Here is a 14,544-nt window from a genome sequence, read left to right on the forward strand (position 1 = left end):
CAGAAAGATTATGTACTGCTTGGTTCTAAATTTGTTAACAAGAATAATCTCAAAATATTAACTCTGTGCCAAAAAATTATAGCTTTCTGTATAAGATTAATTTAGTAATAAATCCTAGAATTTACTATGAGACACATTTCGAGCTTTGGGGCTTTATTTTGAGACAGGGTCTCACTGAGTTGCTCAGGGCCTCACTAAGTTGCTGAGGCTGGCTTTGAACTTTCTATCCTCCTGCCTCACCCTCCAGAGCCAGTGGGATTATAAGGTGTGCGCCTCTGTGCCGGGTTGTCATATACTGTTTCCTTTTTATTTTATTTTATTTGTTCTTTTTAGATATACATGACAGTAGAGTGTATTTTGGCATATTGTACACACATGGAGTGTAACTTATCCTAATTAGGATCCTGTTCTTGCGGTTATACATGATGTGGAGTTACCCTGGTCGTGTATTCAAATACAAGGCTAGGAAAACTCTGTCTGATTAATTCTACTATCCTTCCTATTCCCCTCCCCACTTCCTTCCCTTCATTTCCCTTTGTCTATTCCAATGACTTTTTTCTTCCCCTCCCCACCTTCCCTTGTTGTGTGTTAACATCCACATATCAGAGAGAACATTCAGTCTTTGTTTTTCAGGGGACTGGCTTATTTCACTTAGCATGATGGTCTCCAGTTCCATCTAATTGCCAGCAAATGTCATAATTTCATTCTTCTTTTGATTGTGTATATGTACTATTTTCTTTATCCATACATCTGTTGAAGGCTGGTTCCGTAGCTAGGCTATTGTTGAATTGAGCTGACCAATCAATAAATGAGCAAAGGAACTGAACAGACACTTCACAGAAGAAATATAAATGGTCAAAAAGTACACGAAAAGGGGCTGGGATTGTGGCTCAGTGGTAGAGCGCTCGCTTAGCAGGGGTGGGACCCGGGTTCGATCCTCAGCACCACATAAAAATAAAGGCATTGTGTTGTGTCCATCTACACCAAAAAAATAAATATATTTGAAAAAAAAAGTACATGCAAAAAGGTTCAACACTATTCTAATCTAATAGCAATTAGAGAAATGCAAATTAAAACTGCACTGAGTCTCATCAGAATGGCAATTATCAGTAATACAAGTAACAATAAATGTTGGTGAGGATGTGGGGGAAAAGGTTCATTCATACATTGCTGGTGGGACTGCAAACTGGTGAAGCCACTTTGGAAAACAGCGTGGAGATTCCTTAGAAAACTTGGCATGGAACCACCATTTGACCTAATTATCCCACTCCTTGTTCTATACACAAAGGACTTAAAACCAGCATACTACAGTGATGCAGCCACATCAATGTTTATAGCAGTTCAATTCACAATAGCCAAACTATGGAACCAGCCTAGGTGCCCTTCAATACATCACTGTTTCTTGTACCACCCTGAGCTTTGGCTTCTGCAAGTCACTCAGCTTAGGATGCCTCTACCCTCCCCACACCCTACAGTCTCTACTAGTTTAACCTGCATCCCCCAACGCCCAGTTAGAAGTCTTTCCTGAAGTATTTTTCTCCTTCCTCTGAATCCACAGCATTTCGTCTCATAGTCACCATTTCTGCTCTATGATCAATATTTGCATACACTGGACATCTATATCCCCTCTTGTCCATAAATCTTTGAGGATAAGACCTGTGTCTAAACCATCTCTAGTTTTCTCTGCAGGACTCAGCATTGTGCCTTGTGTGTAATGGGTGGTCAGTCAGGAGTTGGAGAGTGACAAATGCTTGTGACATCACACCCTACCTGCCATCTTCCACTTTAGTTCTTAAAGGAGACCAGTTTCACTTTTCTGACAAGCAAGGAATGGGTGTGTTTAAAAGTTTCTTTGCAATGTGCTATTCACATGGTACTCCACTCTGTATTGGCACATTGCCTTCCAAAACAGAATTTTGAACAATAGCATCAGGAATAGCTGCCCAATTATATAGATGAGCAAAAAATTGTGAGCCTTCTTATGGTCATGGAGGACCAGAATCGAGTTGTGTTGACTTCATACCCAACCTCACTCCTCTCTTATTCACTGTGTTTAAATTTTAATGGCAGGCATTTAAACATTTGTACTGCTTTTGAATCTGCACTTACAATAAAGAATTCTTAGGAAGATATTTTGGAGCATATGCACAGTGTTCCAAGTCTTTCGTTTTCCATTTTTCTGACACGCATTTACTTAGTAAGTATTCAGCACTACAGAAGCAGCATTTCAGCAGGGGCAAGAGAAGGTTGAGGATGAAGAGCATCTATGGGACATATGCAATCTAGTCCTTGTATTCTAGGGACACATTATCAAATGCCAGGGCATTTGACTTGAGTTCATTGTGTTTCTGTGTAGTAGATACAGAGTTTGCTAAGGGAACATGATGCTAAAATCCATCTTCTTATTTAAGAGGAAAACGTGCCTCCAGAAGACATAGAGAAGGTTGCAAATCGTGTGCTTGACATCCACCTACCAATAACATCACAAAATCTAACCCATGAATTTGACAAAGTACAGAAACTTATGCAACTTGGTGAGGACTACAGGACAGAAAAGAACAAGCTTAAAAAAGCAGCACATGGAGCCCAAAAGCTTTTGGTGAAGGCCAAAGCAGCTGAGTAAGTGCAGTATTAATATTCTCATCTTGCTTTAACAGACCATCTGCTAAAAGGTCATCTGAAAAAATGTTTGCTCAGGAGCTATAAAGTGCAATGAAATTACCCTCTGATAGATCCATGTCCAGATAAAAGGCTAAGCTCTTTTTGAAGGTGCCCCAGGAAGCTGGGCATTTGGGAGGCAGTGGGCAGGGATGCTTGCTTTCTGTTTTGCTAAAACTCTAAATACCCTACCAGTGGTCAAAGCCTCTTAATACCCATGCATACCAATAAATTCCACGAATTAAATGCTGATATTTTAACAGGTCGTTGAAATATGGTGTCTTTTTCCCTTCTTTGTCCATTTGTAATTTTAGGATTGTTATAATAAGCACTACTTTGGAATTCTCAATTTTTTTAAAAAAAGACTATAGTAAAAATTTATGGTGGTGGAGGACAGAATAAATGGAAATTATGCCCCAGGAATAATACAGGAGTAAAATGGAATCTATGGTATACAGGATTAACTAACTCCTTTAGAATTTGCCAAGCAAAAAGGCATCAGAAAGATATTTTTATGAGCGTGGAGTGATGTGGGTCAGGTCACATCATCAGTTGGATGGTAACGTGAACATCCAGCACCATTTTTGGATGTTCATCAGGGCTGAGACCTGGACTACCTTCACTGCCTCATCACCCTCTTAAACAAATGAAGGGTTCCACATCTGCAAGTTCAACTCCTTCCCAATTTGTTTGTTTGGTACCAGGGATTGAACCCAGAGGTGTTTAACCACTGAGCCACATTCCCAACTCTTTTAATATTTTGTTTAGAGACAGGGTCTTGCTAAGTTGCTTAGGGCCTCACTAAGTTGCTGAGACTGGATTTGAACTCATGATCCTCCTGCTTCAGCCTCTTAAGCCGCCGGGATTACAAGCATGCACCACAGTGCCCGGCCCCTTCTGGTTTTAATATTTAAAATCAGGAAGCTTAAGTAAGTACAATATGATTACATAGCTATTAAAAATGATGTTGATTAAAAAATTTTTTTAATAATACGAAGAGATTTTGTCAGTGTGATGGTAATGCTTTTTAAATTAAGCAACTGAATTGCACAGGGAAGAGGAATTCAATCATGAAAAGAAAAAAAAAATTCTAGGACAAAATACTCAAATATGCCCGCATCTTTCAAGGTGGTAGAATTACTGGAATTTTTCTCTTTTTTACTTTCTTAAGTAATGTCTGAAGTAGTAGTACATTGAAAATATAAAAAAAGAATATGGAAAAAACATATACATATACGTAGGCAGTGCTCTGGGTATTTTACAGAAGTGAGATAATGCAGGTGGGGAGTTTATGTTGGGAGGAGGGAGGATTCCCAAAGTTTGGAAAGGAAAAGAAATTCCCACTGGGAGTAGGGATGGTTGGATGGGGCAGGGGATATTTTGCAGTTTGGATAATTGTTCTTTGGACACAAACACTTCTAAGGATGCGTCTTCAAAGTTCTTTCAAATATTTCAGTCACTTAGTACATTCTGTTCAAGGTAGTTTTGAGCCTGTAGATCTCAGTATCTGGTGAATGTTGACAAAGGTGAGCTCCTTTCTGTAAAATAGTCTGTATCACTTGGAATGCTTGTGATTTTAACCTCTGACTGGGCCCCTGGGTAGCTGGAATGTCAGCAAAGCTTAAATAACCCTGAATAAACACAGCCTGAAATGCAGGGTCGGTCGTTGGTCCTCTCTTGCTGTCTGCGGGGCCTCTTGACTTGCCTGCCCCACTCCAGCAAGGACCTAAGAGGGCAGCGTCCCTGCAGTTGAGAAATCAGAGAGCTGGAACTGACTGATAGTAGTTTCTTTGTGCAAAGAAATCTGTTTTTACCAGGTGTAGGTAGGTGTGTGTGTGTGTGTGTGTGTGTTTTATTGGCATTTAAATATTCCTATTTCTCAAAATAAAGACTTCATTACTTTGCCCTGCTTAAGAGGAATTGAAATTCACTTTCAAAAGAATTCAGTAAAGGTTTTTGACTGAGTTGAGTGAACTCTCAAGGTGAAGTAAAGCAAGAATTGCGTATTTATCTAATCTGATATGCTAATATCTTACCTTAGGAAAGCAGCAGCTGTCTTGTTAAACCTTGACAAAACATTGAATAAGTTGCAACAAGTTCAAATCACTCAAGGACAGGCAAACTCTACTATTACTCAGCTGGCTGCCAAGATAACAAAAATAAAAAAGAATGTACTGCAGGTAATTATCCACCTTTTTTGAACCTAACTTGAAATAAATGATAAGGTTGGAAACAGTTTTTACGTAAATCAACGTCACACTTGCCTTACTTATCTGATCGGATTATTACAAAGATAAATGAAGATTTGAGTGGGGTTAAGTATTAAACTAAAGTTCTACATTGATATAGTACTGTTACATTAATGTTGACATGATTATGCATTTAATTTATGTTTTACTGAGCCCTCCAACATCATTTCAGTTAGTTGTAACCAGTTCTGGGGAATGAGGCAAGTGCTATCACCAATTTGTAACTGAGGAAACTAAGACTCAGGGAGGCTATGTGATTGTGTCAGGTCACACAGGTAATTAACAGTAGGTTTGAGGCCAGAACCCATGAAAAGGAACAGACTTGTAAAAGCTCACAAATCAAAGAAAGGAAGAGTTAAGTGTTGCAAGATTTTTGTAACTAGTATGATCTTCCATCAGAGTGTTCAAGAACCAAACAGATATCTCACCTAAATAAATGTGTTCCATCCAGAGTTGGTTGGGAGTAGGCCATGGTTTACCCGCTGTGATGGTGAGCCTGGCAGGTGGAAGACAGAGCAGGACCCAGTCCATGGTGAGAAAGCTCTGCCTGCAGGGTTCCGTCCTCTGTTATATATATCCCCTTCCTCCAGGCTTGAAAGTGACTCAGTCTCCATTATTGAGTTGTATCTTGTAGATCTACTACATGCATCCTGAGAAGAGAATCAAAAAGCAACAGAGGTAACACACCAGAAAAGAAATAGGAGGGGGTTGCATACACAGTGTAGCAAAAAAGGGAGGTCCCTAGGTTCTCCCCTTCTAGACACATGCTCTAGAATAGGAATTGGTACGATCCAGCCATGGCCATGTTGTCTATGGCTGCTTTTACACCACAAGGGCTCAGAGTTGAATAGTTAGAACAGAGAATTATGAACCACAAAGAGTAAAACATTTATGATCTGTCCCTTTACAGAAAACGTGTGTATATTCCAGCTCCAGAAAAAATTCCCACATATGCCCAAGGACACAGGAAGGGATTTCATACTAAAAATATGGTAGACCAATACCCTAAGGAGCCCTCCTAGTAAAAAAAAAAAAGTTAGATAGGATACTTAAAATTTTTAAATGTATAGCAGCTATATTAGGAAAGAAAAAAAAAAAAGCCCTGAGAATCCTCAGAGGCCAATGAATGCAGAGAGCTAATCAAATACTAACCTGACAGCAGGCTCAGGGTATCTGTCAATCCTTGGTGTGTTATAGCTTTGGGGTTTGATGGTTGCCATGCATAATAGACAAAACAAAGCTCATGCAAGGAGGTAACAAGACCCCTGCATAGAGCAGGGACACAGAAAGACAAAACCCTTAGTGAAATATTAAATTACTACACACACACACACACACACACACACACACACCAGCCAATAAAGAAACTTGCCTCTGAATAGAGGAGTAACCACACAGGTTGGCTCTCATATGAGTTTGGGACTAAAATCTACATTATCCAAGCTAGGACTGTCATTAAAAATGGTCCTGATCATACATGAATACATGACCAGTATAATTCCACATCATATACAACCACAAGAATAGGAAGTTATATTCCATGATGTATAACATGTCAAAATACACTCTACTGTCATGTATAGATAAAAAGAACAAATAAAAATAAATGGTCCTGAGTTCATAACGCCCCCCCTCCCCATGCCTGACAGTGGCAAACAAAAATTCCCTTTGAAAGAATGACCTTAAAGCCAAGCCTCCAGGATTTCTTCCCAAACATATAAAGAAACAAATTGCTTTAAACAGGAGTCATCTGAAACAATAAATAACAGAATCAGAATGCAAGGTACTGTGGATGTTACTGTTACTGAATATAAAGTACAAAATAAGATTTAGAAAACCAAAGAAGCCATGGGTATGATCCGTGAACAAAAGATTCTGAAAAATAAATAAGACTTCTAGATGTGACAAATACAGTCACTGACATAGGACACAAGTATAAAATGTTCACTGTTGTCTGTAAGGGGAAAAAAGTAGATACCACCAGCACCTGCTGGATATATTTTTATATCCTCAAACGACAGTAAATGTGTAAAATGATGAATGAATTAGAGACAGATTAATGAATTTAGACAACCTGCAAAAGCATAATTTTTAATTTAAATACTCAAGTTGCAGAAATGTATGATATGTTTGCCTATGGTTAAAACATTTTAGAAAGATTACATATATTGCTAGGAATACTGTGTAGGATGTGACATAAAGCCCATGGGAATAGTGGAATGGCAAAGATTAGATTGAGGCTAGAGAGTGCCTTTGGGGGAGAAAGGATGTAGACTGGGAGCAGGACAGTGGACTCTGCCTCAAAGTCAGGGATTTATTCCTAAACCGACTGGTGGATCCATGGATATTTGTCATATTTTTTCCAACTCCTTAGTACATCTAAAATGTTTCATTGTAACTTTTCTAAAATAAATGCAACAGAAGAGGTGAAGGCTCTGTTTTTCTTTCTACCTAGTTTAATGTTTTTTAAGGGGTTAATATAATTTGTTTTCTTGTTTGCTTAATAAAGAGACTTGTCCTTTCTGGTCTTTAAATCAACAACAGGCTGAAAATAAAGCCAAGGAAATGAAGAATAAGCAGCTGGACTTAGCAAAGCAGCTGTCAGAGCAGGAGGATGGATTCTCCCTGCTGCGTACCAAGTGGCAAAGGAACCAAGAACAAGCGGGCAGGGCAAGAGTTCAGGCTGAATCCGCCCGTCGTCAGGCTGGGGGTGCTGAGAAGGTCATTAGTCCCACCCCTGCCACCAAAAGCAGACAAACAGTGCCTTTTCGAAGGATAATCCCTTAATCCCAGACTTTTGTCTCATTTCTCAGCATTTCCTTTAATGCTCTTCCATACTCAGTGGTACACATTTTTAGGGATCCTGATTCCCAAAGGATCTTGTGCAGTGGAGGGCTTTCCCTATAGAAGACAGAAGCCCCTGACCAAATCTTGGTGTATTTTCTCCCTATCTGCCCATACAAGTATTCTCAGCGATGTCTTATCAAATAGTCTGTAAATCAAAATGTTCCTGAACCTTCATATTCTCAGTTTATGTCATTCAGGGGTTAAGTGCCCCTGAGTTCAATTCCCAGTACAAAAAGAAAATGAAAAGAAAGAGAAAGAAAATAGTAAATGAAAGTCATCTCCAAAAAGAACAGATCAAGTTACAAACATTAGATTTGGGTTAATTAGATGGTTGTGGAGAGTGGCCCATTAATTTAGGCTGCTGAAAGAACCTATCAACTCATTTTCTTGCAGGAAATCTTTGGTTGGTTGTGTTAATACAGTTGCTTAAACAAAAGAAAAATGTTAGTGTGTTTACAAATTGCTTATTCCTTTGCTTTTAGTTCCTAATGTGCTGAGTAAAATTTCCACCAACTTGGGAGACCATTTTCTGTAGAGCAGATGTTGAGAAAGGGGCTTCCTGTTTACCTGTATCCCACATCAATACTCCATGGCTGGTTCTGGTCTTTAGCTACTTAACTTTCTAGATGGTCAACCAGACTCTCACCCCAAAGATTTTCATCCTAATTCCAGGAGAGTTCTTCATACTAACATTTCTTCCTTTCCTACCTCCTTGCTACCTCCTGTTACCTTTATTGCACCAAATAATTATCCTTACTGCCTCTAAATCCTCATTACTCTGTTCTTCATCTTGAAGATGTTTAACTGTTCAACCATCTGAACAAGAGTCTTGTTGAGGAGTCTTGTCAATTAGATTATTTCTGTATTTTCCATCCTTAAAATAATATAGGACAAATAGTGTCTCACAGTTGCCTTAACATGCAATAATGACTGATGATATTTCATAGCAAAGAAGTTTCTTTTTAATTAATTGACACTAAGGATATTTTTCAACCTAAAAAAAAGCAAAAATGCAAATACAATCCCCATGGAAATATCAGGGTGACTCTGGAACATTGACTGGATTATGATTTCCTTGATACTCCTTGTGTGAAGGGCATTAGGAGAATCCTGCATATGTAGATGCTTTATGGGTGCTGTCTGATGGGAGTGTGGCTCTGTTACAGGAGTTTCTGGAGCTGAAAAAACAGTACACCCTTCTTCAACATGAGAGGAGGGCTTTAGGACTGACAAAGGAAACAATCGGAAGAGTCAAACAGCTAAAAGATGCCGCCGAGAAACTGGCTGGGGATACAGAGGACAAGATGAAAAGAATAACAGGTATCTATTTGTACCCACCCCACCAGTAGGGCAATGACATCCTAATATTCTTCCTCATAGAATTTATGCCAATTTCAATTTATCGATTAACCCAATTTAACTACATGTAAATCTGCCAAGCAGGGTGAAGTAGGAATTGGTCTTATGTTTCTAGAATAGAAAAGTAACAAGTTTTGCACATGGATTTACATACAAGGGTGGATGTTGGGCATCAGCCTTGCATGAATCAGAACAAACTGAGATTCCCTTTGGTCACCTTGAAAGGTTATAACTCAGTGTTCTCAACTAGCGGTGAGATGTCTGAAGAAAGTTTTGCTTGTGAGGTCAGGGATGTTGCTCAAGAAGGCATAAGACACCTTCCCCAAAACAATTAAGCTCCCCCAAATTTTAACAGTGGCGAGGTTGATAGCCCCCTAACCTAAGTGGCTGATTTTTCCTCTCATGACTCTAGTGCACTAGGTCATCCAGCATAGATCAGCAATCCAAAAAGAATCCAAAAAGAATCTTGATTAAAATGAAAACTCTGATGCACACAAAGTATAGTAAACATAAAATATGTCCAATCAGAAAGTAAATTAGAATCTTCTTTTCCACGACTGATGTTCATGACTTCTCTGGGCAGTCATGTCCTCAACTACCTCTAGTCAAGAATTGCCAAGTGATGAGTTGCATAGTTTTACTTGTGATCATATTTATTGTCTCCCAGAACCTTAAAACTAATTATATTCTTTTATAATATGAATAACTCTTAAAATACTAAACCAGACAAGACTCCTTGCTTTATATGCTTCTTTATTATAAAATGAGACTTTGGCCTCACAACAACTGGTGTCATCACTCTATGACATTAAAAACAAAACAAAACAAAAAAACCTGCAACGTGAGTCTGTGCCTAAGTCAGGAAAAAGACACACCAAACTCTTAACATTACTTATCTCTGGGGAGACAGTAGGGTAAAGAAGAAACCACTAGTTTTTAAAATTTATGTAATTGTCTTAAAAAGCAGTCTTGTGGGTAATTTTTATTTTATTTTTCAACATTTTCCAGAAAAAAATTATATTTAAAGGAAATTCTAGGAAAAACTCAGAAAGTCATAGAGATTTTTTTTTTACCTTACATGCTATACCCAGTACCATGAAAACTAGTTTCCATTATTCTCAGACCTTGGTCCATATTATTAGAACAAAAACATAGGAAGACTATTTCTGTCCTGTATTTTATGTTAGAGTCCAAATTGTTCCCACTTATCCACATTAACTGAAATTGACAGTTAATGCAATTGGATTGGAAGAGAAGTTTAGATTAGAAGACTTCTCAGAGTCTAAAATAAGCATTGTGCTTCATTTTCTCTTTTCATTTAGGGCTATTTTTACCACTCAACAAGATAGAAAAATAAGACATTGGTTTGGCTATCTGCCCTACTCTGCCGCTTGAGAAGAGGCAGAACATCTATTAGGGAGATATGCCCATGGGATCCCAGAGAGAACCTTTGGCAGCATCAAAGTTGAGTAGCCAGGCATCATGGTGCACACCTGTAATCTCAGCAGCTTGGGAGGCCGAGGCAGGAGGATCACAAGTTCGAGGTCAGCCTTGGCAACTTAGAGAGATCGACTTAAAATAAAAAATAAAAAGGATGGGAGTTAAGTGCCCCTGGGTTAAATTCCAGGAAGGAAGGAAGGAGGGAGGGAGGGAAGGAGGGAGGGAGGAAGGAAGGAAGGAAGGAAGGAAGGAAGGAAGGAAGGAAGGAAGGAAGGAAGGAAGGAAGGAGGGAGATTTAAGAGTGGTGATAGACCCCAGTCTGCCGCCAGGGTCCCTCACAAAACTTTATGTCAAGGTTCCCCAAGGAAAAGAAAGCATATTTGGCCACAATTCTAGATAATGTATTTACAAGTAATGTCATCTCAGTTACATATTCCCTGTATAACAAACCACCCCAAAATTTGATGGCTTGAAAGCAACAACTCTCCCCTTGCTCTGGATTGCTAGGGAGGGTCCTCTGCCAGTCCCAACTGGATTGCTCAAGTAGCTACACTGATGGGCCAGCTGGGGACTAGGCATGGCAGATGTGTAAGGGGCTCTCTCCCCTTGGTCTGAATCCCAGGTTGCTTCACTGCACAGATGTTTCAGAGTCCCATGAGAGTGAGAACTGGAGATGCAAGGTTCCTGAGCTCCTGCAACATCATCTCTTCTCATTTCTGCTGGTCAAACAACTTGTAAAGCCAGCTCAATTTCAAGGGTGTGGAAGAGTGAGTGACTAGCAGCAATGAGAAGTCATTAGCATCCCTAGGCCTGAAGGGGCAGGGGAAGCAGGAGTGTTGCCAGAGCCCTGCAAACACTGGAGGGTTAGGGAGAGATACCCACCAGATACTCTCAGCACTGGAGCTGAGAGACAGAAAAGCTGCCAGAACCCGGCTACTGGCCAGGGATGGAGACCAATGGCTTATCCCTCCCTCTGGTCACTTGCCAGCACATTCCACTGGCCAAGTGTGAATGAAAGCCAGAGTTCAAGGGAGCCAGGTGACATCATCCACGGAGGTTAGCTTTCCAGGATACAGAACAGGATGGAGAACAGACCTGATGGGGAAATGTGAGGTAGACAGCTCAACCTTATTAACTTAGCTGATAGAAACACAGGGGTCTTTTTTTTTTAGTGTAAATATAATATTGAATCCCCTTTTCTTTCCAAATGACCTTTATTTGCAAGTTTCCTGCCTCTCATCACCTTCCAAAGAAACTCTTCAGTCTTGGAATCGTTGTGACTGCTAAAATGTTAGAATCCGACTGTCCATCTTCATTGAGCTCCCCCCATTGGTTTTCATTTTATTTCCTCGGGACAAGAGAGTACATACCTGCTTAGCTTCCTAAAGTGGGCTTTCAAGTGCTTACAAAGAGCTAAGTAACGTGCCCTGAATCTTCTTTTCTCCATATGAGTTAACATCACCAGTTAACTCAATTTTTGTTGAGAGGACAGTTTCAAATGTCTTCAGCAATCTGGCTCTTTCTTCTCCACACATGCCAATGTGAAAATTACCTCAAACCAATCCAGTATTCTGATGTGGTCTGACGAAGTAACGTGAGACATTTTCTTTCCTTCTTCTACCTAAGGTCAGAGTCTTTTCCAAAAGGCCACATCTTGCTTTTAAATGTCTCTCTCTACAGATCTTCTATTCACTGCTGTGGGTTCCATATTAAAGTTTACTAGAATTACCAACTACTTATTGAATAAAGAATGAATAAATGAATGCATAGATAGGTGGACAGAAGGATCAACCCATAGATAGGTGGACACAAGGATCAACCCATAAAGCCATGAATTGGTAGAGGAATAAGTGTGAGGTTAAGCAAGTCACTTTGCTTTATAGTTCAGGGACTTCAGTGTCATCAGAGAAGAAAGATGAAAAAATAAAAATGTCAGTTTGTTTTCTGAAAATTGGAAAACTCTAAAACAAAGAACATATGTTTCTAAATGAAGTTAAAGTAATAAGAACAAATCTTTGGAAATACAGCACTTCACTAAATCTAATCAAGGAAGTTGTTATGTATGTTTTTGTTTCTAATGATTTTTTTTTTTTTGGACCAGGGATTAAACCCAAGAGTTCAATTAACCCCTGAGTCACATTCCTGGTCCTTTTAAATTTTTTGAGACAGGGTCTCACTAAGTTGCTTAGGGCCTCATTTCTAATGAATTCTAACCAGCTACAGCCTTACTTTTTTTTAAAAAAAATGCTTTTAGGTATAAAATTTTTAGATAAAAAGATGAATTTTTTTCTGATATATGTGAAAACTTTGAGAAGACCTATGGAAAGAGATGTTTTATTCATTGGATCAAAGCATAAACTAAAAATATCTTGAAGAGACACACAACAAGGTCATTGTTCTGTCATGTTTAACTAATTAAAACAAATTTAAAAATTAAAAAAAGAGAGAGACACACAAATCGCTGTTTGGTATAATATGGATATCTAGGAGGAATCTACCAAATGGGCATATGTCGTTTATTTTATTTTCTTCTTTCAGATTTAGAGAAGAAGATCCAAGATTTGAATCTAAGTAGACAAGAAAAAGCTGATCAACTGAAACAATTAGAAGAGCAAGTTGTTGCCATTAAAAATGAAATTGTTGAGCAGGAAAATAAATACGCCACCTGCTATAGTTAGGCAGAGTTAAGGCCCAAAAGACTGTGCCTGTGTTTCTGGCTTCTGGTGCACAAACTTGCATCAGTGTACTGAATTTGTGAGACACAAAGGTCAGCCTCTCCTGCCTCCCTTCCCTATATCCTCTTCTCACTAGAGATCTGCTCCATGTAGCTGGAGGGAGGAACTGGGCCAGAGAGAGGCCACTTGGATGCCACTTCACAGCAGAAAGATGGAAGAAAAGATATAGTATCCGCTTTCAGAGACCTTTCCTCTTCCTTTCTTTTCTCTTTCAGAACTCGAAAGTAGTTGGTACATAAGATAAGTAAATATTTAAATAAGTACTTACTAAAAATCATTTCAAACTCGGCATGGTAGTGCATGCCTGTAATCCCAGCAACTCGGGAGGCTGAGATAGGAGGATCGAAAGTTCAAAACCAGCCTCAGCAACTTACAATGGCCCTAAGCAACTTAGCAAGATCCTGTCTCAAAATAAAAAATAGAAAGGGCTGGGATGTGTTTCAGTAGTTAAATGCCCCTGGGTTCAATCCCCAGTGCCAAAAAAAAAAAAAAAAAAAAAAAAAATTAAAACAAAAATCATTTCAGTCAAATGAATTTAAACATTAAATAAAGATACTAGGAAGGAATGCAGACGTGTATTCTAGATTGTCCTTTTTTATTTATTTGTATTTGCTTTATTTGTAAAACTATTATTCTCTTTTGAATAAAATGCACACAATTCTAAATGTAATTTGCAGTTACAGCCACTTTCCTACAGACTCATTCTCTCACCCAAAGGATTCTGTTTCCCCCAAATGACATTGGAACAATATTCAAAAAGATAAATATTGAACTACTTTTCACAATTTGTGGGTATTTTGTTGTAAAAAAATCTTCTTGTTTTTAAAAGACTAGCAATCATGTTCTTATTGTTTAGTATAAAATATCAGATGTTTCATTTCAAAAAAGACATTTAACATTAACTTTTTTGCATGTGTGATTTATAACAGCAAACTGTTTGTGAATGCTATCCTTCAGAGGGATAGTTGGAAAAGAATTTGGCCCCACATTTTTGAATAAAAAATAATATACATCAACACTGATATATGAAAGAGGAAGAGCTGCTGGAGCCATTTCTATCTTAATAAAAATAGGATTTATAAATTCAACAAAGACCTTTAATATTGCACATAAGTATGAAATTCATTAAAAGGTAGGTTATTAAGGAAAATGCAGAATCTATTTCCCTGCAGATTCTAAAGAATAGAAGGAAATTTTTCTACAGGAAGTACCACCCCAGAAATTTCTCTTGAAGTATACAATCGTAATGCTCCACC

The 14,544-nt window shown here is 38.6% G+C and overlaps 1 protein-coding gene across 1 annotated transcript in view; it reads left to right on the plus strand.

Moving 5' to 3' along the window:
- Lamb4 (laminin subunit beta 4) overlaps positions 1 to 14,265 on the plus strand; it is a 105,118-nt gene extending 90,853 nt beyond the window's left edge. Inside the window, exons 31-35 of the mRNA XM_058572154.1 lie at positions 2,412 to 2,619; positions 4,700 to 4,838; positions 7,452 to 7,628; positions 8,921 to 9,074; positions 13,092 to 14,265. Of these exons, the coding sequence (XP_058428137.1) occupies positions 2,412 to 2,619; positions 4,700 to 4,838; positions 7,452 to 7,628; positions 8,921 to 9,074; positions 13,092 to 13,231 (818 nt within the window). The 3' untranslated portion in view covers positions 13,232 to 14,265. The remainder of the gene's footprint in view (positions 1 to 2,411; positions 2,620 to 4,699; positions 4,839 to 7,451; positions 7,629 to 8,920; positions 9,075 to 13,091) is intronic.
- Positions 14,266 to 14,544: the final 279 nt, after the last annotated feature.

The sequence above is a fragment of the Marmota monax genome, unplaced genomic scaffold, assembly GCF_021218885.2.
Source record: "Marmota monax isolate L192 unplaced genomic scaffold, Marmota_monax_Labrador192_F-V1.1 WCK01_AAM20220418_F8-fsc00027, whole genome shotgun sequence".
Taxonomy (NCBI): Eukaryota; Metazoa; Chordata; class Mammalia; order Rodentia; family Sciuridae; genus Marmota; species Marmota monax.